General features: G+C 40.9%; 2 protein-coding genes across 11 annotated transcripts in view; both read left to right on the forward strand.

Annotated features, from left to right (window-relative positions):
• Positions 1 to 27,951, forward strand: part of LOC122576008 (CUGBP Elav-like family member 4) — a 557,322-nt gene that overhangs the window by 123,500 nt on the left and 405,871 nt on the right. The gene's annotated exons all lie outside the window — the stretch shown is intronic.
• On the forward strand, positions 24,659 to 27,349 carry LOC122576007 (protein yellow-like). The gene is made up of 3 exons (XM_043745676.1): positions 24,659 to 25,156; positions 25,915 to 26,321; positions 26,567 to 27,349. Exons 1-3 carry the CDS (start codon positions 24,809 to 24,811, stop codon positions 27,048 to 27,050), a joined length of 1,239 nt encoding a protein of 412 aa, XP_043601611.1. The 5' UTR covers positions 24,659 to 24,808; the 3' UTR covers positions 27,051 to 27,349.

Below are 27,951 nucleotides of genomic sequence, written 5' to 3' on the forward strand. Positions count from 1 at the left end.
CGAGCAATTTCGCTGGTCGGGTTTTCGGGAACATTAGATGGACGTTTAACGTCGCTCGGAATATGTTGGCTTTTACGGTCAATCGTGGCCACGCGATTGTATTGCTGGCAAGGATCGCGTCGTTTGTGGTAGGAGGAATGAAAGCAACGACGGGCTGTTCCGTGTCTGGTCATGTAGAGATGACAGCGTCGTCAGGTAAAGCAAAAGTGGACAGACCCTGAGATAGGTCTTTCGGACAAAAGACGATGGATCGGCATCGGACAAAGGACGAACTGGGGAAGGAAAGTGCGGCCGTGAACGTAGTAACTCTGAAATACGCAATGTGGTGCGCGACCGCAGCTCTCTCCTCAGACTCGACTTTGTTGGATTTATGGATTATAAAGAAGAGTGGGAAGGAAGAGCTTTGCTTGTGACAACACGACAATGCAATGAGAGGACGAGAAAGAACTAAGCGATAAAGCTGTCGTAGAAATGCATAATTTATATACCCCGCTCTACGTACCTCTCGTTTCTCTCTTTTGCCAACCCGACAATCCTTTGCCTCGTAATAAATAATGCGCTACTTGAAGGCAGATAGACCAACCAATGGAGGGAATAAGAAAAAGCGAGCGTGTTCGCCAGTCGCTAGATCGCTAGACGTGCGACTCGGCGATTAATTACGATCTCGGAGAATTCTGAAAATCAGATTTGGCACGCTCGATCGCTGCGAGGGTAGAAATCTTATCGCCTTGCCAGCAATTATTCTTGATAACCTCGCCGAGAGCTTTATTTGGTCTAATTTTACGTTCGTTAAAAAAGGGGAAACGATTAGGTCGTTGCTTGTATCCTAAAATACTTTTCCGAAATATTCTGAAATCGTAATAATGCAAGAATAACGCAGTGTGAGTCGCGTAAAAAAGTGTTTGAAATTCGTATAAAAATTTCACATTTTTAAATAACAAATCGTAGCGATCGCAACAGGATTTAACCAAGGATAAAGTACTTTCTAACATCTTCCTTTCGAATCGAACGAATAAATGATGATTTCGGTTTAATCTGCTGAATTTCGTTTTGCACAAGATGGACAAATTTTCCCAACACATCTTCTTTCGTACTGTTCCTGAAAATTCTTTTATTAGAAAGACCGTGATGCTGCAGTTCCCTTCGCTTCCCAATGGCATCGTAAAGAATTGCTACTATTCGGAAAAGTTAGCGGAAGAGAGGAAGTTAGAAAGAGAAAACAGCTTCTCCTTTACGGCGAATAGTGTCTCGTAGTAAAGAAGTTTCAGCAGCTCCTTCTCCAAAGGGAACTGAAATTAGGTTTGCAAAGAGGTAAACATCAGCGGGACTGTACGTTTGCATAAACGGAAGGCGTTGCTCGCATGGGGGGCACGGTGACAAATGCCTGTCGTCGTCGTCGTCGTCGTCGTCGTCGTCGTCGTTGTAGTCGTCGTCGTTGTAGTCGTAGTCGTCTCCCTTCTTCTTCGTCCTTATCCTTCTCTGGTTAGTAGCTAGCTGGGTGCTTCGTTGACTATGCCGCAACTTTTGCGAGATGGAGTTTGTTTTTGCGCCATTAGGACCACTTTGTTCGACTCTCGAAGAAACCCACGACTCTGCAAATATTCCCTCGCGACTGTTGAGTACACTGGAAGCTGGTACATGGGAACAGACAAGACACACGAGAATCCCCGAATGAAATGGTCCCCGATTACGGAAGACCGACACCCTGAGTGAATTTTTCGCCAACGATATCGTCGCGTGTTACGTACAGCATACGGCGATACGATAAATCGCCAAATAACGTAGAACACCGTGCTAAATTTACAAGAATTTCCTTTTCACTTAATACGAAGAACTTGACCCATTTGAATCGCGCGACCTCGAGTCACGATCTTCACGGTGAAAAATCAAGAACGTTCAACCTCGTAAAATGTTACGTGTTTTGTACCGGGTAGGCGTATTTTAAATCAGAAATAGAACGCGAAACGGAATGCTGTTGTGTTCAAAAACTTTTTTCAAACGTTAGCATCTTCACGTTTCGTCTGCCATGGAATAAGCAACAAGCGAGAATAAGGAAAAATGGAAGGAGCGAATGGTCGCTGTGCGGTATTCGTATTCCGTGGAAAGCCACCGCGGCGCGTAAACGCGAACAGGAAATAGAAATGAAGCACGACGAACGCGAACGCGAACGCGTACACGAAAAGCAGTTTGGGACGAAAAGGAAAAAGGAAAGGAGCGAAAGGGGAGAAGAGATGGGAAGCGAGCGGGTAGACTGTATACGAATGGAGACGAGAACGTAAATGACGATAGTGTGAGAGATCAAAAGAGGGGTGAAAAAAGGCAGAAGGGGGCATACCGTGATGCTCAGTTGTTCAAGAGTTGTTTCATCGAACGCACGTACGCTCTGCTAACCAAGACGAGCGACTACGGGTACGGTAAATGCGCGCGGTAAGCTGCTGTCATTAAAATGTTCCGCAAGATCGACTATGGTCGAGGTCTGCGGCCTGGGCGATGGTAATGCGACGTTCCTTCCCTCTCTTTCCGTTCCTCTAGCTTCTCCTTTCTCGCATTTCTACCCTCTCGGCGCGGTCGTGCAAAGGGGTGTAGGAGAATATTCCAACGGTGGAATGGGTGGACTTGATGGACATTGCATTGTGCACCATAATGACGCATTCTACAGTTCGCGTAATTCGTATGCGTCGTCGGCGACGTTTCGCCCCCGCGTATTATTAAAACGTGCATTCGAAGGAAAAAACCTGGAGGTTCCGCCCGTGTCCGTGCGCCATTGTTCGCGATACCGGATAGAGCCTTTCGCACAGAGGAAATCCTGCCTTCTCCCTTTCTTTCTCCCTTTACCCTCAGCTTGGTCGCAGCAAAGGAAAGATTTCGGTGCATAAGACGTTTACGGGAATACCGCTAATGTCCCCTTGCTTAGTTCGGGGTAAATCAATTTTCTCCACCTTTGCACGATAGAGAATTATTTTTCTTGTCCAATACGACGATGTTGTTATCTTCGTCGCATTGATCGTCTGATATTTTTTCTTCATGATTATGTCTTGTGTAAAAAATCGATTTTCATTGTTAATCAGAGACTTTTTAATTAAATAAACGTTTATTTTTAAGAGTTTAACGTAGTCGTAAAAGTCTCATTAGTAACTGTAATCTATCGTAAAACTTATCCTTTTAGTTTTCATTTCCTCTAAATTTTTTTTATACGCGTATAAAACTTCATACATTAGCCATTCTTAATTAGTTATTCATATCCAAACGATTCGCAAACATTTCACCGCTTCGTAAAATTTCTTATTCTCCTTCCTTATTCGTACGGTTAAATAAATTCTATTTTCTTTTTTTTTTTAAATTTTACAATAAAATTTGGTCAATGTTTTCTATGCTTAAAACGCGATGCTCTTTTAAACGATAATGAAAGTTGATGCAAATGACAACAATCAGGCAGGAAGTGGCGACGCTCGATGGGGTAAACGTAAACTGAAATACGCGTTTAGAATGAAGATTCGCTAGACGAAGCCTCGCTACGAATAGCAAACGACGAAGAAAGCGTCAGGCGAATGAAAGAGAAGCGTCAGAAGTAAAAGGGAGGCTGGCTAGGTCGTCAAGTGGCCACCGCCGACGTAGTCGTCTCACGTCCATTTTATTAGAGCATCTTTCAGTGTGGAATCCTTATATCGTTTGTCCACCGTCGGCTATTCACCTACGTCGTATTCTTTCTCCACGTTTCTCTGATCCACTCTGTCTACATTCTACATCACTACTTTTCTTGTGGTAACATTCAATTTGAGATTTCTTTCCATTTCCATTAAAGCTCCTGTTTTCGTCGCCCAGAAGACTTGGTTTACTTTGTCATTTATTATATTAAAGGTACAATTGGCTAAGGCTATGTACGAGCGTTAGTTTAACGCGTGAAAAATATTTTTCGTAATATTTTTCATAATATATTTCGTATTGTATTTCGTAAATGATATTTTGTAAAAATATAACGGAAGCATTAGATTACTAGTTATAGGTCATTTTCTACTACCTACGAACTAGCGTTCGTAACCAATATTATTTATAAAGTTTTATCCGTCTGTTAGAATCCGTTCTTCATACAGTAACCTTAACATGGCGAGAATAATGGAAACATCCGAGAAAGGGTTGAGGTGCATCCGAAGATCGTTATCGAAGGTAATTTGTCTGTGTTCTTATCGTACGAAAGAAACTTTTACTGATTAATATCCCTTCATGCAAGTCCGACGTAATCTAGAACTAATCTAAAATTACGATCACGCTTTGTATTCGAAAGTAACGGAGATGACATGACGGGTAACTAATTTCTAACTGAATTATTGCCAAACGCGTCATCTATCATTCAAAAAGTAATTTTAATAATAGCGGCAAAGATTATATTGTATATATGAGAACTCGAAACATTTATTTTGCAGAATGATTAATGCCTTGACTTGGAGAAGAGAGTAGTTGGCAAACTGCGAGGGTGTATTCAGAGACTGGCTTGTTTTACTCTAATTAAGAGCATATTCTTTAGCTTTTTCTAAAGGAGGTTAAACCACCCATTTTCGTACGCGACTTTCATTCCTTCCGCTGCATTCTCGTCGAGTGACAGTGACATTTTCACCACTATCTTCCTAGGTTTCACGGATTTCCGCATTTCAATGCGATACAGTCCCTTCGTTTCTACGTCTTCCGCATCGGTGATAAGTTTTCTTAATCGATAGCGGTATTTGCGTCGAAAGTAAACGATGAATGAAAATGACGAATGACGAGTTCATAGACAAAATGCAACGTATACTATACAACGAGGCCCTATCGGCTTATCGTTCGTAATGGAATGTAAAGTCAACTGGAATCCTGCGGTACGGAACCAGGTATGTCAAGTTCAACAGATAGCCAGACGTTTTTATCGAACAGAAGAACGTGTGCGATAACGTCAGCCGGCAAATAAAGAGATTCCCCGGTAATATATTCGAATAACGCGGATGGTTGTCTGACTGGGATTTTGGAGGGGTGCTGCGCCTATATATGCGCATAGAAGATTTCAACACGGACCACGATATTACCATAAAGCCGCCACGGCGGTTATGCATAAGCATAATTTTTCCAGCGGCACGGCTTGCTCGTTGCACAGCTTACGAAGGCCACAGTGGTTGGCCCATCTCTAATTGGTCATGCGGCTAAACATTGCATAAATTCGCAATAAAGCTGCCGCGGGTCACGGTCCGTTTTGCCGACGGCCAAATTACCCAGGATTTTCTTCGGGCGCGCTAATTTCCTCTCGTCGGATTTCCTGTAACCATCATAGTTACAACCAAATTGCCAACTCATAAGCATCACGGACAGCCATCCGCATCTTTGTCGAAAAACGATACCCACGCTCGAATTGTATTTGTCGTATCGAACCGCCTTTTATTCGTCGCTATAACCGCTTGATCTTCGATAATTGAAGAACGCTTGAATAATTAACGTTTCCGTTTCAGCGTATTTTCGTTAGAGGGACGAGGGAGAAGGGGCGGGGGGGCATATCGAAAAGAGGACAATTAAGGAGGACTCGGACGCTGTTTGCTTTGAAGCGTGTTTGCTTTATGGATTTCTTGCAAAGGAAAAAATTGCGGAATAATGAAATATTCAGCACGTTCGAGGAGTCTGTTATACGATAAGAAACACTTTGTGTCCTCGTTCAGATGCAGAGGGGCAATATTCAGAAGAAAGCTAACGATAATATCGATCTTTTTTATTCAAGGCATTCATTAACGGTTTTCCAGCGTTGATGTTTAACTTTTTCCTCAAGTTCATTAGGTGCTCCATTTTACCAGTCCCCTTCTTTTCATTCTTTCTCCGGTCCTTCTTCCTTTCTTTCTGACTGGCGGTTTCTACACCCTTATACTTTCGCTTTCTTGGTCTTGTAGCGCTAAAGAGTGCCGGAGCGAAAGAACCGAGAGCCCTCCCCACTACTTGCAATGACACTCGAGTGTTCTCTCAAGATTTCTTTCAAGGTTCTTTGTCGCCTCAAATGTCCTATCAGGCTTGATAGATCTTTGCTAATGGTTACTTTGCGGCGACGCTTTCTGTTTTGTCGAAATCTTCCCGCCGGCATAAATATTTTTTTATCTTTTTAATAGTCGTATTTATTGCTTTCCTGTGAATAGCTTATCCTCCGGCGCTTTCAAGCGAAAGAAAACTAGGTTATAATCGTACCAAATTACATCGAGTATGATAATATAATGACCTAAAACCGATGTATCGGTCACTTGTCACCAAACGTTTAAACGAGCAACAGAAAAGGAAGAAACGATGGTGCGTATCGATTGCGCGATTCGCGATTGTTTTTACGCTACGATATGACAATTTTACGGTCGCTAGAAAGAACTGAAGAAATCATTTGCATAGTATAAACACCGTGTTTCATGTGCTAATGGATTACCGGTATGTGGCGGAATCAGAGATTCGTCCACTAACGTAACAATCTCTTCTTTTACCAAACCTCCGTTCTTTCATCGACACGGTTCGGCTAATTGTAACTTTGGATGATGGAAAAACGATGAATGGTGAAAGTCTCATCATACAGATAAATGGCATTGTCGCCAAAACTCTCAGCGGACAAAAGAAAATCGCGTCACCGCCTCAACCCATCGGGAAAGTGGATACCATCTAGCCTCGTGCTCACGCTACGCGTTCTGAAATAGTGGTGGTTCCGTATATGGGTATATAGGGTGCGGAGTAAGTAGGGATTGCCTGTAACCATGCGGACTACGTCTAAAATCCATTCTCCGCAATTAAGTCAAGAGTCGGGATATTAATATTCGCGGATGTACGTACAAAGCGGAATAATAATTCAACGCCAAGCCAAGAGGGCGCCTATTTTCGCGAGCTGCAGCATCGCTCAAGTTGCCGCCACCGATAGCGGTCACAGTAGTATTCTCGCCTTAAATTTCGGAGAAAACGAGAATTCGATTAGTTCGTATTTATAACTGCTTCCAACGCGTGTCTCATTTACCAATTCGCTTGTTAATCTTCTATCCCACGCCTCCACATTCGCTCTAACTTTACCTTTCGTTAACGTTTAACCTTGCGTGCGTAAGGTGTATATACGTAGGTATGTGTTTCACGTACACGCGATAATATCGTGCATAATTTAAATGTAAATATCTATGCAGACAAGTATCCAATTGGGAAGTTGGACGGTACACGTTATATTCCGTTGATTCCACGTTATTAAAATTTTCATTGCGATAAATTAACAAAAATTTTATATTTTTTGCACGATGTATGTCTAACTTTCTTACGAAGCTTTGAACGATCGCAAACTTTCAGGAACTGAACCTAACGATATACGGTTTTGAGAACAAACGATTAATCGTTTATAAGATGTTTAACATTGAAATTACCACCTCACCACCATCTTCTGAGACGTTAGATTAATTGTATTAACACGAGGATTATCTAGTTGTACGATTAATCGTTAAATCCGGCACCGTTCGTTACATACATAACAGGTACATAGTATGACCGGCAAGGATAGCAATTATTGTCAACGTAAGGTTGACAGGCCCGTTACTGCTAGATGAGCCTCGATGTGATTCTCCGTCCTGCTTTTCAACCATCGAACACAGTATTCTTTCTTTCTCGGGAGGTTTTAATTATTTCAGACCGGGATTTAATATCGTACGATAACCATCGTCGTGTGACCGAACATTCTCACACGTGTATGTAGTGAGAGCACGTCTTCCCCGGGCACATACTTCGAGGTTGGTTATTAAATTTTCACTGGGAAGCGAACAGTCTTAAATATCGATTTTAGCAGTTTTCTTTCTCCTTCTTTTCTCTCTCTCTCTCTCTCTCTCTCTCTCTCTCTTTCTCTTCGTCTCGTTCTGTGCTCTTTCCTGTCTGCCCTCCGTTCTCTCGTTTACGCTCGTTCTCTTCCTCTTTTACTCTTTCACGCGCCCTTTATGATTCTCTCCCGAAGTCTAACAACTCTTCAACGGAATATGAGATGTTAAACGACGTGACGTAGAACGCGAGGACCGTGTTTAAACGAGATAAATACGTTGCATTTTTTCAAATTTCAATCATGTCTACGAAATTAGTTCCCACCGGGATGAGAGCAAGAAGAGAATAAAAAAAAACGAAGGAGAAACATTAATCACCCGAAAAGTTCGACAGTTGCTCTTGCATGATTACATTTGATTATAATCTCATGGGTTTTATATTTAACAATAATCTTTCCTTCAAAAGTGTTGTAATTTCAAAATACGATGCTATAAGAAAAGGAAAAGCCACGATAGACACGAAGATGCAAAGTAAGGTCGGCTTTTGTTTTATCTTCGACGTGAGAACTAGGCTACGAAGAAACGGACTGGGCTAATTCGGTGTCACTGAAGCTAAGCAGATTACGTTAATAAATCCCTGTAGCAACGGGCGTCCATTGTTGCAAGATCTAGAACTGTCATTACTCAGGCAACTACCGCGCCCAAGGATTCTTTTAAATTGGACGCGACTCCAAATATGGCTCGCCACACTTGACAACCTTCGTTCTTTGTACAACGCTTATATCTTTGCTCTTCCTCTCTCTTTTTTCACGATTTTTTTCTTATTATTTGTGCAACTTTCATCCTCAGAGAGAGAGGGAGAGAGAGAGGGAGAGCGACTGAGAGTTAGAGAGAGAGAGAAATTAAAATTGATTGCAAATTTACATGTTACACCGATACTAAAAATTATTTTAATATCGTGATTCGTACACTGCTATATTATTAATCTTCTAAAAGCCATGAACGCGAAATATTTTATGATTTATTTTCTCCAATTTTAAGTAAAAGAATGCGTTTAGAAGAAAGCGAGACAGACAAGAACAACATAACGAAATTAATCGTGAGGCACAGTTCAATTTTTTTTTTTCTTTAATCCAAAGACCAATAAAAAGTAGGAAGCAAAAGACAAGGAGATTGAAATAAATGATTAGTACATATAATTAAACACAGCCTTGTACGCTATCCATAATATTGGATTACGTAAACCGTACTTTGATGCAGCTCAACAAGTAATGTTTCTAAGAAGGTACGTATTTCAGATCGGCAATCAGGATTTTGCTTAGTCTTATTAGCTAGCTTCAAAATTACCATGGCAGTATTAATTAATCATTTAAAGAACATTTAAATATTCGAACTCAAGAACTTCCGAATAAGAAATCAAGACTGATTACGATGTATTATTAAATCTTGTTACCTCGTTACCTTGTATCGTATTACCTTAGCGTGTTTTCACATATGTTGTTAGCGCGAAGAAGGACGTATCGATTAAAATAATTAAAAAGCAATTAAATTATCATTGAAATCGCAAGAAATAGATAGGTATTTTTAGAATATTTGTCAATGAAAGATCGAGGAAAATATTTGTGTCGTCTAAAGTAAGTAACACACATACGAAATGACCGATTCTTACAAAATATTTCACATTTTACGAGATTTCTTACGAAATAACAGTGACTGAACAGAAGATTTAATCTATCCTCGTATCATAGATCGAGTAAAATATTAGACAGTTAGAGCGACCAGTTAGTTCGGTTCCGATAAGCCAATTTGTCTTACCATTTGTCAGGCGCGAGACGTGACACTACTTAAAATTTACTTAATTTTTCTATAAGTATCTCGACCGAAACGCGTTCTATGCATTATTTATCTGTGGGACACAAGCTATTTTAGTTGCTAAGATTTGGTAGGAGATTCGATTGCGGGTCTTTCAATGGGAGCATTATCGCGGACTTCAGACCATCAAAATACACATCAGTTTCGTGTGTGCCGCACAATGGACACGCTGCTGCCGTCAGTCCGTACAACTCAGAGCCATCTAGCAATGCTGCGCAATCGACTAACTGTCAATCGATCGGCCCGGATTAAGATAATTTCGTTATCGGCCAGTAGACCAGCCTCGGTATCCGTCAGCCAACGAGGCCGGGTTTCCGATGAACGTTCGATGGCTGACGTAACATTTTATTCGAGCAGGCTAAAAGCACATTGTTCAACGCGAGCCCGCTGTTTCCATGTAAGCGAAATATTTCCGACCACTTAAGCGCGTACGTCTACCAGCCGGACGGCTTTTGCCTTTTTTCTCTGCCGCTCAACAAAAATTTCATTCGCAAAGGATATTTTTGATCGCGAAACAAAATTAAAATACACGCAAAACGAATGGAAATTTTTCGCAGATCTTTAATCTTCCTGACGTATTTATTTTTTGTGAAAACGTCTCATAATATCGCACGTGGTTCTTTGCTACGTATTTGGTCTTTTTACATTTCTCGATTGTACGATGTTAAATTATTCGTTAAAATAATATCAATTCACAATACTAATTACGTTGTTTAGCTTGAAACTTCTGGGATTCTAATTCGTCCGACTGTCGCGAATTTCCTATTACCAAGGCAACTAAGTTTCACTCCAGCAAGTCATAGAGGGCGTTATCATAATCACGCTAGTACGATTGGAAATTAGAGTGTGCGGGGATGTTCAATTTTATCGGCGTCCGTATCAGCAGGAGATCGCGAACAGGGAGCGAGAGAAACGACAGGAAGAGATGCAGAAGGGTAACCGAGAACGTTTGCTACGTCAACCATGCGGAAACTCTGTGGCGAAATTTGGGTCAGCATCATGGAACGAAAACGATCGTCAATTTTTTTGGTTTCTTTGCATTGTCGCTCGAATCTCTTCTCTGATCTATGGAACCCTGTTTTCGCCAACTCGACATCGTCTTCCTCATCGAACTCCGGTGTCCTCGTTAACGGAAAGGAATCATTCTTTAGGGTGAATGATTCGATTTCTCTGGAAGAAATCCTAGATTGATCGTCGAAGACTTTCATATTCTGCCTACTATATCCAATACATTATATTACGTAATAATATCGGCAGCGAAAGTATTATCTTATTCTAAATTGTATATTTCGCACCTAGTGAGTCGCGCAATGTTTCTTTCCCTCGCTTTGATTTCCAAACATTGCTTATATAACTTCAAATATATAACTTATATAATTTTCAAATTTTCAATTGCAGTTTCATTGGTAAATTGTTTGATTTTAAGCGGAACCTGAAATCTGTACTTGGAATTTTTCCTCTATCAACAAGTGTTCTTCCATCCGTAGCACCGAGTATTTCTCGTCTTCTTGCAAGTGCTTTTGTAAGTGACAAGCCTTGTTTGTCTAATAAATAGCTGGATTTAACCATACCATATATCGATATATTCTTCATCACGATTGTTAATTTTCCCTACAAATAACACACTGACATGTCGTTACATCAGCATTTTATTACGAGCTAAACCTCTAGTTAGCCAAACATGCAACATGCATTTTTATTCGTTCCGCTTTCGGGCATGAAAGACGTATGTATATATATATACATGTATGTATGTATACTGTACTCTCTAATCGCGTAGTAATACATCGACCTGCGGTTTAGCCTTTCCCGGAAACGTCAATATCGGCGGCCAAAGCGTTGAAGCAGATTTATTGACATGCGAGCGCAGTTCACTAGCTCCAGCTTATCAATATGCTATTTCGTTGTCTCGTCTTTCTCACTTGCCACGCATCGCAACGTGCCTTGCGTAACTTTTCCATGGTAAATTCAACGTTTACCGAGACATTTCGTAATCAAAGAACAAACGTGTATGAATAATTGCGCGTTGCCTGCTTTCGACAAAGTTCATATCGATTGTGTTTTATTAATTGTGTTCTATGAGGACACATGGAAAAGTTAAGCAAATCGCGTCGTATATTACGCTTGCGATGCTCGTAGCTGTTACAATTGGTTCCATTAAGCAAGTGACTGACAAACACTCCCTGCGTATTTGCTATTGAATTTGAATATCGACTTTTAACAAGTTTGTCATCGATAGCATAGTTTAAGCGGATATTCTACCGTAGACCTTCGACGAAGATTTCCTTTGCATATCGTTAGGGGATAACTACGTATAATGGTGTACGAAAGAATATTTGGTAAAAGAAAAAATCGCGTCGAGTCTTTCTGTTTTAGCACGCGATAGAACAGCAGTGGAGCAGAAGACGATAATGGCGAAACAAATTGAGATTGGTAAAGTTTTCTGATATCTTGCTCAAAGTTTCATATGTTTACCTCATATCGGAAAGAATTAAAAGCTCCCCGTGGTCTGCCTTGACAAAGAGGGATGCATATTGGATGAAATTCATTATTAAACGGCTCACGGTGTAGCCTGGATGTGTCACAGTGAATTTCGTCGTATTAAAGAGGACTTTTTCGCCGGCACGTTCGGCAAGCCGGGACCAACCCTCCCCGTAATAACAGTGGTCGTGGCCAAGTCCCACGAGGGCGGTGAATAAGGGCCACACCGTGGACTGACTTCGTAGTAGTTAGATCGCGCAAACTTTTAGTACTCTACTCGCGTAATTTTCGAAGTTATGTCGTCGCACGGCTCGCGTAATTTCCACGGTGTATATTATAAGCCGTTCGTGACCCGACCAGCAATGTTTTTTAATTTTTCTTCCTCCCACTGGCGACTGAACGGAACGAATTTTCCCACGGGAGAATTACGCGATATCGCTATCGGGCGAGGGTGAAACCCGACGAAATCACTATCTGCTCCTTTCTTTAATTCCAACCTATCGCGAGAACGTACGATGTAAATTAATCGCGTATCGCGACGAAATATCTGCTGTTCGTCGAAAGAAATATGCGTCTCGATATTTCAACGAAGCGCTTCCAATACCAAAGTTATCCTTATCGAGCCAATAAATATTTTTCTTCGCGCTCCGAGTAATAACTTATTTTCGGGAGACGATTAAAGCAAACGAAGTAGATAAGATTATCCTCGATGGAGTGGAGGAGGAGGAGGAGGACGAGGAGAGGGGGGGGATAACGGGAGAACGCGGGGGACACACTGTCGTGCCGTTCGTTTCGATTCGTGGTTTTTTTTTCTCTTTCCATCTATCCCCCCGGCAGTCCTCGGCCACGCAATCGTCGAGGGAATGCAGAGTCTCGCGTCGAGAACGTAGCCTCTGTTCTCTCTCAGCGGGATGCTACACACACGAGAGCGAGAAGTTGCAGAGTGGCCCTTTATTTTCATTTTCGCTGCTTTCCTCGTGGCGCTGTTCCTCCCTATATTTATCTAATAGCAGCACCCCCAGACCGCGGGCTCTTTTCCTACACCGACAACCGGTTCACCGCAGCTGCGTATAGCTCGGGTTGCGCGCACTTTGCGCCTCCATTATACGGGCAGTTTCCTTTCCCGCTCTGCCGTGTCCTCGAAATAATTAAGAGTTCATTAAGGGAAGATTGATTGCGCTGTTTAAACTTGGTCTACGCTACGGTTCAATCCCCTTCCCTCGTTCTCGTTGCTTCTTTTCTCTCTCTCTCTCTCTCTCTCTCTATCTATCTATCTCTCCGACCGTTTCCCTTTCGTTTCTCTCTCCCTCTCTGTCTTTTTCTCACTTCGTACCGTCGTACGATCATACGACGTGATGAAATCCATGAATAGAGGGCCGTTGTTTATTAGCTGCCAGATATTTCTTCTCTTCCCTTTTTCGGTCTTTCGTTCTTCCGCCTGGTGCACTTCCTGCCCGCATACCTTTTTTCGATCGTCCTAACGGTTAATGGCTCCGACACAATGACTTCGAGTTTAAACGACGAAGCTTCGCCCGGGGCGACCGGCCATTTGTCAGCCGACAAACCTCACTGACATCGCTTTTTTGGCAGACCGTGCACTAGTACTCACCGAAACTCGTTCGTTCCCTGTGAATTTTGAATTGTTCGTTTTCCTCCTTCGATCCATTGCAAGAGATTGGCGAAAAAAATGCTGGAAACAAAATTTTACCAGCAATTCTGACGTTTACGTTGCATAGAACGTCGCGTTACAGATCACGCTGTAAGTTTTTTCCGTCGAAAGAGCTTAAGCGTAACGTTGCAAAATATACGCGCATACGAAAACCGTACCATACAGTACACGTAACGACGGGTATATGTATACGCGAGCTTTGGCAGGAACGTTCGTTTATTTCGTTGGGAAAAAATACGCATATTTATTTTAACCAAACAATGTGTTGTTTGCTTTAAAACGCAATATTTTTCTCTCTCTTTTTATTTTTATTTCCCGTCCCCGATATTTCGCGTATTTTCTCACCAGCTGGGAATTTAATGAAAAGGAATTTTCTACGGCGAAGAGGTCTGTCAGAGACGGGGAAACCCTCTCGTCTGTTTCCACTTTACGGGTAAGACTTGAAACGTCTGGCAAGATCTTCTTAACAATGTGAATAGTCTTGGAATTCTCGATGGTCTTTGTGCGGACGACGTCATTCGCCGTTATGAAAATAACGGCACTAGAAACGTAAAGGTCGCTACTTTCGTAGCTACCGTCGACGGGGAATTATATTGGAAATAGTTTCGAGGCAGCTATGCGGTGCCGGAAACCCTGCAGGGCCATGTCGAAACTTTCCCAGCAATACTGACATAGTTGACAGACTGCGGTATGTCGGCACAATAACAGCATATTATTTATTCAGGTTGATTCGTCGCGCTGGCAGGAAAGTTTCAATGGAAATACGAATAAATAATACGATGGTCGCGCGATGATTCCCAATAAAATGGATTCCCCTCCTTCTCCTGCACCCTGGCCTCTGTCGTTGATTTTTTCGCTACTCTCGATAACACGAAAGCAACGGAAATAACGAAAGAGATTGACAAAACGAAGCTGTTTTCAACATCGGTGGAAAACATTTCACGGGATGCTGATAAATGTAAACGCGTCGGTGACGTTTGCTAAATTGTATAGTAAATAAATATTTCTCGCGAATATTTTGATGCATCGAATACGGACGAACGAAACCGAACGAACACTTTTTTTCGCATGAATTATTCATACGATAATACGATAGAGGCCATTTTTAAATCGTTCTCATCCGTGAAAAATACATTTATGCCGAATCCTAAACATATGGCTTTATCTCGTCAAAATTCTCACCTTTGGATCGACAAATTCACCAGCTAACGATATTTCCAGATTTTTATTCAATTTTTGCTCTCACGGCCCGCCTCCTTTCGATAACTATACTTAGAGTCGACCGAGGTGAATATCCAGAGCGAGCCATTATCTCGAATACGTAGTTCTGAGACTCATTTGAATAAACACACAAAGTTTGCTTTGAAGATTGTCAAGCTCGTTTGTTCGATGGTAAAAACGCTAATTCTAGAAATGGTTAACGATAAAGAAGGCACGAACGGAAATGTGTTTGGGAGAAAGATAAGAACGAATGCGATTAGTCGAGGCTGCAGCTAATCGTATCCGTTGATTCGACGCGATGTTTTCCTTTTCTACCGGCGAGGCTATTACCGGTAACGATCTCGAAGCAAATTTACGACTCATTTCCTAAAAACGACCTGTCTCCGCAGAATCTTTCTACAAATCACGCGCGTGGTAGACTGATTTAAGTGGCAAGGCTCTTCGGCCGATTTGACAATAAGATCGAAGGAGAGATTCGAAAGAAGGATAGTTACCTTCGAAGACCAGCTCCCATTACGGTTATTACTCGTCGTCCAGAGTAACAAGAACCTGGTAGATTGCCTCAAATCACCGACTGCGATCCGCCTAGCAATCAAGCTACCCCGTTTTTCTTCGTCGTGTCGATTCGAGCCTTCGTCTATAACTTAAACCACCTCCCGTTTCTTCCTCTCTTCTCTCTTCTCTCTTCTCTCTTCTCTCTCCTCTCTTCGTTCGGTACCCGAAATCCATTATCGATCGTCACTCGTATAACGAACGTTAAATCGATGATTACGCTAACGAGATGTTCATGCGAGACGTTTACGCTCGCCTAATGCTTTAGAATCTACAAATCGGTTTGCAGTCGCGGGCGAAGGCGAAGGCAGGAAGAAACGGCCTGTTTTCAAAATTTTAATATTTAATTTGCTAAAATATCGTTTGTAACATCGTTGAACAAGTCAACAAGAATCACTTGTATTCTTCTCGTTCCGAAGCCAACTTCCGCGTAGATTAAAAATAAAGTTTGTTTTTGCTTGGTAACGCGAAATAAACCAGCAACGCTTCCGTCGCCGTAAAATATTATTTTTATGCGAGCGGTTCCTTCTCGGAAACGAGCGAAGTAAATACCGTCGTACGAACTGTAAATTGAAAACCAAGCGGAGCAATTTCAACCAAGTTCCATCCTTCGCGTACGCACAGCCTTTTCACCTATACGCGCGTTCTTCTCTCTCCGGACCACTTTATCTCTGTTTTTTTTTTTTTTTTTTTTTTTTTTTTTTTTTTGACCTTTCCTAGTTTTTAAACTGTGCTTGAAAGCACGAAAAGCGAGTGCCGTATCGTATTTACACAGGCACTGGCTGCTGACAGTCGAGCGACCGGGGGAAAGAGCAGTAGCCATTGTGCTCCAGTGGGTCACACGTGGAATAGCCATGGCGGCGGGTGGAGAACAAACAACTATATGCGAACTTACTCGATTAAGGACGATTGAAACGAACCCGTTTTACCGAGCCTTCTGAGCGTGGTGCGCATTGTGTCCGGTTTTACGTGGCGCACAAACGCCGTAAATCAACGTTCGAGTTACACCGAATGAAGCGTGAGAATAAACTTTGTCGTATTTACCGAATAAATCTAAAAGCGTTCGTCGCGTTGGAGAGAAGTCTCGATGATCGTTACCGTGTGTTGATTTCCACGCCAATCTTTCGACTCACAAAATACAGAAATATTTCTATCCCTTTGTTTTTTGGAATCTCTTAGTTACGAAGATCGCGTGAACGCGGTTCAAAATTTATTTCGTGAAATATACTCGACATGGAAGTAATAAAAATCGATGACGCGAGCGAACGCTTCGCAACGTTCCCACGTTAAATATCAACGTCGTTATTCTGCCAAATGATATTTCGAATGGTGTGGTTTTGCGTTGAGGTTTTACCTCGAGGCTTTGCAGCTTCAAATCAGACGTAATCAAACCGAATCGGTATTCAGTTGCGCGATCGGGACATCTTACCGGCAATCGGGTTTACGAGCCCTGTACAGACACGATTGACTACGCTGATCAAAGCACGTCTGCGTTTGATAGATGCCAGCCGCGCGGTGCGAGCGTAATTCAATTCGACAGAGTTGGACGTGAGCTGTTCAATGGACACAAAACTGTGTGCAAACCTGTGATTAATGTTCTCTCTATTCTTATTGTTGTCACCTTGTCAACCTATAAATAATATCATTTTCATATTCAAGGGATCTATTCAACCGGGATGTGTACCAGAGATTGGTCGCGTAACAATAGTCAATTGGATCGGTCGGTGTACACAGAACGTGTAAGAAGGTGGTACGGAAAGGTAGAGATACGTGGACGGCATAGGAAAAATGTGCAGGACCATGGTTACAGTGATAAATCACCGTCGATCTTACTCGGGAGATCCTTTCAAAGTTCTTGTTAGCGAAACGTCGCTCTTCTGTGATACCGTGCAAAGGGGTCGTAGAAACGGTTCCAAGAGGTTAGCTATGGCAAAGATTCTATCTCGACAACGAGATGCAGTTCTTCGTACGCAACAAAACATTACAAGATTCAGGTGACGCTACGGTAATCCTACTTGACTAACATGAGCCAAGTGACGTAGCAATGTTTCGCAGCTAGAAGAAAAATTGCAGACAACGCAACGTGCCGTTGGCTCTCGGTTTTCCTCGGAAAAAGACACGACCGGTCGACCATACGACCAAGCACTTTCGATAATTAAAGTGCCGTGTTAGTGCCATCCACTGGCGGCACCCCTCGACGAAGAAGGTTAAACGGCTGGCTCTAATACCTTGCCTCGATTGTCCTAACAACTTCACCTCTATTTATTCTCGCGAGTTTACCGAAGCCACGACCGAGTGGAAATGCATCGGTCTGGAAACCACGGAATTCGTTTGGAAATTCAACAGCGCGCAACCGATCAAGATTCAACTTTGCAAGAACCTTTCCCCTCGATATAATACTGTTACCGTAATTTTCAACCGTAGCCGGGCAATCGATAATAGACCGATTAAACTCTTCTTTTGTCGAACGATTAATCGACGAAAGTCAGTTTCCTTATAAGCTGTTCTTTGATCTTGCGTTTAAAGTGGTTTCTTGCGTACTTTCAAGTAGGAGTGGCCTCGTATAACTTAATTAGACTCGGTTCTTTCTTTTAAGATATTCTCGGAAAACAAACGTCTCACGATAAATGTATTTCACAGTGGTTATCGATGGATATAGATTTCCATGTATTTTATACACCTGCGGGTGTAAACGTTTACCGGCTAGGATCATTTCTTACGTGACTTCGTGGATTTTGCTGAACGTATATAGGTAATGTTGGTAGGATCGAAAGCGTTAGAATCCAACTATTAAATACACCTACGTATCTATTAATCGAGAATATGGAAATCTCATAGTAAACGGTATACGATCGCCATTTATTTGTTTCTTTGGCCATGGAAGGTGCAACACCTCGAATAGTAGAGAACAGAATGAATGCGAGCCACTATTCGGTATAACGACATTTTGGAATGGGATAAAAAGTTTTCCAATGAAAACTAGTTGGAAGTTATTACTTGACAAAATTACCGCGTCTCGTTGCGGCGCTGGGGTGGCGTGGAATCGGGAGCGAGCATGTTTCACCGATGAGCAGCAACAGCGGCAACAGTTCAGTCGCTGCAGCCTCCAGGTGTGCCGTTCTAACGCGCCTTTCGAAACTTAACTCGACGAATTGTGTTATTCAAATTTGCTCCCCTTTCTGGTCGCGCCGCTATTTTTCAACGTGTTTCACGATATCGTTTGATGCAGTGAAACTGTAGCAAGGCGGTACGAAAATCGCTTCCCCTTTTCCCTCTTTCGAATTGCGAAACCTGCTACGAAAACAAACGACTCTTTGCTTCGCATTATTCCGCCTGGCTATTTAAACCGCCGGTAATTGCTCGGGGTGAATGGAAAGAGAGGGATAGAAGGGTGGTCAGGAAGGAACGAGGAAGAGGGAGAAAGGAGGCAATTTAACGAAACGCTGGTTTTAAAGAGCGAACGCCAAGGGAAGGGGATGAAATACGGATAGAATCGAAAGAGAAAAAAATTAATTCATTAATAGAATGCGTTCGTCCATTATGCTGCCGATCGTACGAATGGTCGTGAAAGTGGGCGTGTGGCCGGAGATCGGAGAGAGAGAGAGAGAGAGAGAGAGAGAGCGTCGTGCCAGTCGGTGTTTACACGCACGCAGACTCCGAACGTTTCATTTTCTCAGGATTAAGTAACCACCGTGGTCGTTACCTACATGCGCGGTCCGCTATTAACGGTTTAATTAGCGTAAGTTTTCATTTGTAGGATTACAACGCAGCAAACTTTTGCTTGGTGGCGGAAGAGTGGAAAGGAGGACTGGTTGGTGGGTGGTAAGAGCGGAGGAAACAGAGAATCACTGGTTAGCGGGAGGAAAGAGCGAACGATCGTTTTTCACCGCAAACGTGGCTTATTATTGCATTTTCGCGGATTATGTCAAAGCCTCTGGTAATTTGCCGCTTACCTTTACCGTGGAAAATCGGAAGAACGTCGTTATTTAACTCGTCGCTCGAAGATTTTAAACATCCGTTCGCAAATAGTCTAATCCTTGTAGAAAGATCAATTTATGCGTTTTCACAGTCGTTTATAATCGATTAGTCGTTTATAATTAATCGTAGTTGGAATGAGAAAATCCACGAAACGAAGGAAGACGTGTTGCTTTCAATCGAGGCGCATTTTGCAGCGATGTCGGAGTGAAAAATACAACTATCTCGACGATTTTCCGAGAGTAATGAGTCTCTTATTTCGTTACGTTGCCACTCGTTGCTTCGTCCTGGCTACGTAAAATTTGTTCGGGTAAGACTGTCACGTTCAGTAGGTCCAACAGACGTGCCCGTGACACCAAACTCGAGTGGATTGGTCCACGGGTCAGACACCGGAGAGAAACGAGGTGTAGCAAAAGGAAAGGGTGCCCTGTGTGCTCCCCACTCGAACTATTTATTCCGGCACAAATCGCATTACCAACTTCAACTGCAAAATTGACTTCGTCCAACTTTTACGACGCCTTCGCCTTTACGTCCCTTCGACGCCACCCGCACGGTCAGAACTTCAACTTGTACGAGGGTTTACCAAACTCAGTTTAAGAAGAAGAAGAAGAAGAACTGTTTCAACCGGAGAGAGACGCATCTTGCGGGTCTTTCTCCCTTCCGCTGTCGATATAAAATCGTACGATGCGAGAGCTTCTGCTAGAATGGCAGTTCGGAAGTTCGAACCGTCGGGAATAACGAACGGTATCGCCGTAAATTGTTCTACCTTTCTTTCCCTTTTCTTTTTCGATTAATCCTGTACGAGAAATGTGACTGGCATACGTCTTTCAGGATACAAAGACTCGATGCCGTCGCTGATGAAATTTATATGTCACAAAATTGTGAATTTATTTTACGTACGATGCTATAGAGATCGAAAGTTACTTAATTAACTACTCCTACTCCTACTACTACTATACATATTGATATATCAAAAATACGTAGTTCGAATATCTATAAAACTTAATACATACAGATGCATTCTCTTTAAAAAGTCTTATTTTTATTCGTAGTTTTTGCTTGGGCAAGAACTTTGTACAAGAACTTGGAAATGAAGTTCACCATCTTACCTGCCACAAAACCCATTATGTAAAATGTTCTTTTGCGTGTAAAACGCTTAAATTTACAAAAGTTCTTTTGCTTGAAGAAATTTCGCTGAAATGTGATATATGGTATGAAATTATCTGCTCTAATTAACACTTTGAATAGAATGATTTAGACAGCGATAATATGATACTCGAGTACCATATTTTTGAAATAGATCTTTGATGGAATGACATTTCTGAACAAGTTCTAAACAGGTTCCTCGATAATTAGACAGGTTCGATAGGATATGCGACGCAAAAACTGGTAAAAGTTATTAACTTACTGCGTAATTCAAATTCATAACGGAAAACATTCGAATCTTATTTATTCTCATAAAAAGATATATTATATCAAAGGATATGTGTACCAAACTCAAATGCAATTTATATTTCTGATGAATATACATAAAGAATCAATTACGTTTTTTCTACATCTCACTGAATGAAAAATTTTTACTACAATTTGTGTAACGTAACGGCGAAGAATCTTTATTGGATATTTAAATCATTGGAAGCGAATAGAAAAAGAGAGAGCGAAAGAGAAAACTACACTATTCCTACTCTTATGAAATTCTGAGAGTCACTATACTTCTATGAATTCTTCGTGCACGTTAAACCTTTATTGACGTTCAACCATACCGCGATATTCATCGCAGTATTCATCTCTACTTTAGATAACTCATCTTATCTCAACTTTAGATAAAAGATTCTATCAGTAGCAATCTTTATTAGCAGAATTTATGAAAGATTATTGTTTTCTTATTAAGTTCTCGTTCCGTATTGAAGAGTTGTTTCGGACGGACTAATTTGCATAAGTAGCTTCCAGTGTACTCATTACTCTGTGTGCGTGTACCCATGTATGTGTTTCTTATTTCTCGTTAACTTCGTAGAGAGCGGGCCGTTTCACTCTTAACAAGGAAGTGCGTACTCCGCAATGTTTAATGCATCATTCATGTCTCGTTAACTGCGAAATTGAGTAATACTTTCCTGAATTCTTAATACCACGTTGTTAATATTAGTATATACTATTCTTATATTTCGTAATTATTGCCTTAAAGTATTATAACATATTATACCATATTTGTTTTATAAAGTAAATGCAATTTTTCTATATCGCAAGAACAATTAGTAGAAAATTACATCAACAATTGTGCTTATAACACCGCTTGAACATGAAGTATAAATTATGATTCAGAAGTAAGAACTCGAGTATAAAGTCATGTCCATTTGAATGATTGAAACAGGTTTATTTATAGATTAATCTAAAACAAGAATTCCTTCTGGAGATGTATCTTTATGGTACGAATATAACTGATACTCGTTGTACACTTTGCATTAGAATTGAAATTAACCACCCATTTGTCTTCTGGTTCTGCTTAATCGTGACTAGCCGGATGATTTATGATTTCCACTTCTCCTTAGCAAACACAGTTGTGCTGGCCAGATGTGGCGAAGGGTGTAAAGCGATTCAGAGTCGAAATCGAGAAGGGTTGGTGGAAAAAATTAGGTGCTGTCTGCCATGAAAAGCGTGGAGATTATGAGCGTATTGCGTGATTCGTACTTACGTACGTAACAGTTGGAAAACAGTTCTGACGTGCCAAGGTTTTCATTATCCGCGAAACGCAAGATCGACCAATCTTACATTGTCGTTTTTCTTTTTTTATGTAGTACTTCATGGATATCTATATTAAAGGTTTGTTGCAAGTAAAACGCAATGCTCGGATCGACCATAATAATACATATTATCTGTGATATAAAAATAGTTCGCAGCGTACCCAGTAATTTGGTGAAAATAGCACTGTGCAAATACAAATTAAGTGATCCGCTCGCGACACTGATCGATGCAGTGAAGTTTAGATATACGATCTAGAAAAGTTTTGCGAAATAACTTTTTTACATTCATTTTAAACGAGTTAATTCAACGAGAGTTAAAATATTTTACGCGTCTTAAAATTAGATAAAGGCGATTCTTATTTTTACTTTCGTCGATTTTAGTATTAGAAACAACTTTAATCATAAATCTCCTAGGAATTAAAATAAAATTGAAATTAAATTTGTTCGTATTATTTCGTTTCGAGTATCCATGCACTTACTTAAATATACGCGTGATTTTAATCCCTCGGTTTCAAGTATACCTGCGGTGTATTTACATTTGTTGACGTTGCTTTTGTAGGTTGAGCTGCTGATTAAGAAATTACAACCTAGAACGGTGTTAAAGAAACGAAAGAACTTTTCTTAATCCTGTAGCTTGTGGGTTGGCAATCGATTTGCCGAACGCCAAGATGTATTCGAACACGAACGTTTTTAATAACCTTCGCCACGCTCGCAAATTTACATGAAAATAGTTGAAGCTCTATTTCAGGTGAGCGTGTACCGCTTCCAAATAGCTGATCCAGTTTCGAATCACGCAGTAGCTAATGCGTTCATGACCACATTCGGTGAGCATTCGTTATTGACGTTCCGACGCGCACACTGCCGACGGTTCTGATAGCTCGTGTTTGTATTCATTGGGAAATACAGAAAAGCCACGAAAGTATACTGCACCGTAGAATCACTATTTTCACAGCAATTAAATCGATTTAGTAAAAACGAGGATTTCCAAAGATCAGCTTATCGATCTGCAGCTGATTGGTCTCTGAATTCCTAACGGAAATGGTCTTAACACTAAACTTACCGACACTTTGTGTATACCTATTTCTACCATGTTCGGTCAAAATGACTGGTGATTAAAAAAGTAATAGTTTTTATGATTTAACTTAGATAATGGTTAATTTATAACTGAATGTATATAAAACGATGAACTTTCATAGAATTTCGTCCATATTTACTTTTGTTTAATTTCAATTATAGACTTGATTAAAATTACGCTTTTATTTATATAGAGATATATCTTATTCAACTTCGCTGCATTTTTTATAATAATTTCTTTCCTTTTTCCCCTGGACATGAACGCTTATTTATAAATAATATTCAACTCTGATTCGGTTGTAAATAGCTTTTCATGCGTTCCCATGCCGTTTTCAGTTTCTGAAGTTTCCTGTTCATCGCGTACTGAACAGTCTTCTTCTATGTACGTTATCTTTTTATATAATTCTTTTTTTTTAAGTGACGTTTTGAGGGTAAATATTTATCACAGAATAACACCATGTACGGAGTAAAAGACTATTGTCAAATTTGATATGCTTTACTTTTGTTTTTATAACAACTTTACACAAAACGCTCTGAGATGCTTTCTATCTGAGTTTTGGAGATAACAGGGTTAAATGTCGACTGATTGACTAACAAACTGAGATGTATTCTGGTCGAGAAGTCGAGACCTGTAATCTGGACGATAACAAGTAAGAATATGGTCTGTGACGACGATATTTATAAGAAAATATTGACGAGTATTGGCCGTTCTCCACCAACGGTTACTCGAGTGTGCAGTTGGGAAAAACCCGCTTTCCCCGTGTTTTATCGCAACGAGCGATAACCCTGGGAAACTTTTCGACTTTCAAAATGTTTGTAACAATGGACTGTAAAAAATTTATGGCGGTTAGGATTATTATAGGCCTGAATTGATATGTTAAATTGAGGCAAGGTAGAATACAATTTCAAAGCAAACTAAAAGTAAACAGCGAAAAATATATCGTATGCATGTTTTAGAAAAAGTCAGAAATTATGAAGCTATATGATAACGCGTTATATATACTTGTTAGTATTAAAAATATTAATATATACTCGTTGATATACTTGTTAGTATTAAAAATCTCTTAACCGCAAGATCGACTTCTTGATTTTGTACTGTAGCAAGTACCTATGCAGAGAGCAACGACCTTGCGCCTACTAATAAGACTGCATATGTAATACCTCTTATTCACTTTCTATTATCTAGTAATATATCCAGATAGTTTAGATCGTAAGCCGCGTTAAACAGTCTCGTAATATTCAGTTCAAGGTTAACCTCGCCATCAAGCCGTATGAACGGGGAAAGTAACCGGTTTCGATGGTAGTAATGCCACTGTCAAGAATATGTCTGCGCTGGTCTGTGAGGCAGTGTACTTTGGATCGCGAAACCGATCGAAGCCACGAACATTCTAGTCTACCTGTTTCCGAGTGGAGCATATGTTGTTCATATGTCACGACGAAGGCTTCAATTTCTTGTGTAATTCGCGATGGTTCGATCGTTGAGTTTTATCCTGATTCTTGGGTTCTTGTATCGCGCAACAGGCGGAGGACTAGAAGTTGCTTTTCAATGGAAATATTTGGATTGGACCTGGCCGAATGTTCAGTTGACGGGAAGAAATCAAACGCTGGGTAACGCGTTTACCCAGGATGTGGACATCGATAGATATGGTCGTGTGTTCGTAACAAGTCCTCAGTGGTTGGATGGTGTACCGATTAGCCTGTCGTTGGTAACGACTGCCTCTGGTTTCGGTGGTCCTTTACTGATCCCGTATCCCGATTGGACCTGGCACACGCCATACAGTTGTGACAGCATAATATCTGTGTATAGGTTGGCGGTAAATATCATGATAAGTGTAATTGCTGCAAAGGTTTCCAGGTTTACCAGTGAAATGACATTTTAATAAATTCGGACGAAAATTCTTCGATGAACAACTCTTGGTAGAAGCCTTTACTTCTCTCAAGATTGTCCGTTGAGTTATTCTGCACGCTAAAATAATTCAAACAGCTCTTGTTACGATAAATTTATTAATACCTTTATTTAAATTTCGTAGAGATATGGGATGGCATATAAAGATTTCTGGAATATTACCGATTACAAGTTTTGTAGAGCGGTTAAAAATTTGGCAATTCGCGAGGATAATAGAAAAATTTGCATAAATTACCTATAAATGAACGCGTTTAAAATACGAAATCGTAGAGATTAAAAGTTATACACAACGTTTAACGTTCTTCTATGAATATTTCATAGTCAGATGATAAATGCAACGAAATGTTTATTTCACATGTATAACTGGAGATGCGTCTTTCCCTACGTAATCTTTCAGATAAAAAAAAATCGTACACACGCATAAATATTAAGTGAAAATATGTGGGTATATCATTATGTTAATGTAGACGTGAAAATAGTAAACTCGTAGCGAATTTACAGAATTTACAGAGTCGGAATATTCGACTACGAGAATTGCTTCCTTTTTATTTTATAATTTTATTAATACGATTTTAAGATATGCTTACCATTAGAATTAATCGCAACTCATTGCGTCAATAGTCGTGGAAGATTTATATTAAAGGTAGCAACGAAATCACTGTACAGATAGACGAATGCAATCGTTTGTGGGTTGTGGATACTGGTCGCATCGGAGGAAATGCTGTTTGTCCTTCGAAAATATTGATCTTCGATCTTGCGAACGATCAGTTGGTCCATAAATACGTGGTTCCGGGTGATCAAGCGCTGTACGGGAAGGCAGCATTAGTTACGCCAATCGTCGATGTCGGAAAAACATGTTTCGATACTTATCTGTACGTGGCGGATGTGGATCAAAATGGCCTACTGATTTATGACTTATATCACGATTATTCATGGCGAGTAAACAACACGCGTGGCAATGCTTTTGGCCCGGATGACGATGCCATGAACATTACGATCGCTGGAGAATCGTTCGATTTAACGGATGGTACTCTCGGAATGTCATTGTCACCAATTGGATTTTTCGACGAAAGGTATCGATTTTATTATTCATGTTCTAGAACAAGTTTCACAAATATTTAAAGTAATGTCGGAAAATTGATCCTATTAAAACACTACGCAATATATTCTATTGCTTAACTCAACATGAGTTGATCGAAGAACGAGGAAAATAGGAATATAAACGGATAAACGGAAGTCGATGAAAAATTGTCAAAGATTATGTCCGATGCTTGTCTTACATTCAACAGAAATTCGTCACACAGTATACAATTTTCAGGTACCTTTACTTCAATTCGTTGGCCAGCTATCGACAAAAGTTTACGAATACGTACTCTTTAAAGCAAAGTAAATACAGCGAACCGACAGTGTTCGAATCGAACTATAAGCGAGCAAGCCAAGCGGGCGTTCAAGCAACGTCGCGAAGAGGCGTAATATTTTTCCAATTAGTCCAATTAACGGCAGTCGCTTGTTGGAACATTGAGAAACCATTTACACCGAAAAACGTCGTGGTAATTGCTCAAGACGAGGAGACGCTGCAGTACGTGAGTGGCATTAAAGTAATTAGAAACGGACGGGGTGAAGAAGAGTTGTGGTTCAACACAAACAGGTTACAAAAGACGATAAACAAGACCCTGAAACCTACTGAAACGAATTTCCGTATAATCAGAGGGAAAGTCGATGATATTATCAGAGGGACGAATTGCGAGCCTTCTGGCATAAAACACAGATTTCCGGATACCAACTTCTGGCACCGGATATGAATCGAATAAATTGCGTTATCCCAATCAAATTCAATTCACCAGATCCTACCTATGTATCCTTTCGTATGATCGCAAAATCATACGAGCGATAAACTGTACTTCTCTTCTGTAATGCAACTTAATCACAAATAGGGAGCATATAAGTAAAATTTTTATACGAATAAGATCATTTATTTCTCTCACGTGTACACGTTACGTGACAGTGATATATTTATATATTCTCTTATACAATTATCGACCAATTAATACGTATCGTAAAGTTTGTTTCTTTTTATATAAAATATACTTTCAGAACCTAACAACTGTCGATTGTTTTGCGTAAGCGAGACAGCTGCTTTCGTTGACTTTTCGATAATGATTACTTTTTTTTCGTCAAAGATCAGGAATGTCTAGACACCGGGGATTATTCAACTAGCTCGGAGAGAGAGTAAGCCACGAGTGTACGAGTGTAGGAGAGGGATTCTGCGAATGACAGTTAGTGTGTAGCAATTTAGTTAACCGTTTCATCGCTGCCTTTTGAGATGTAACGAGGCCTGTCCATGACAGAGCGTCACTAGAAAGCTGAATGTTTCGATAGTATAGTCAGCTGGTCGCGGCACGAGCGCAACGCGACGGAGACAGAGAGGTGTGCGGTGAGTGATACGGCCGCAAGTTTTTCTGGACAAGAAAATCGATACGATGCCTTTTTCTCGGCGGCGCGGCGAATTCAGGAAGTTTTATCAGCCTTTTGGGTATCACAAGCTCGAAGCAGGAGACGGAGGCGCAAAAGGCGGAGGGAGGAGATTGGTTGAGATAAATGCGCATTCACGAGGAATTGTTCGCGTTACTGCCGCGGCACCCTTGGGATACCAATAGGGCGCGCAATGCCGGGAAATTCGTGTCACCTACTTCTCTTTCTACG

Source organism: Bombus pyrosoma, linkage group LG15 (genome assembly GCF_014825855.1).
Source record: "Bombus pyrosoma isolate SC7728 linkage group LG15, ASM1482585v1, whole genome shotgun sequence".
In the NCBI taxonomy this organism is placed as follows: domain Eukaryota; kingdom Metazoa; phylum Arthropoda; class Insecta; order Hymenoptera; family Apidae; genus Bombus; species Bombus pyrosoma.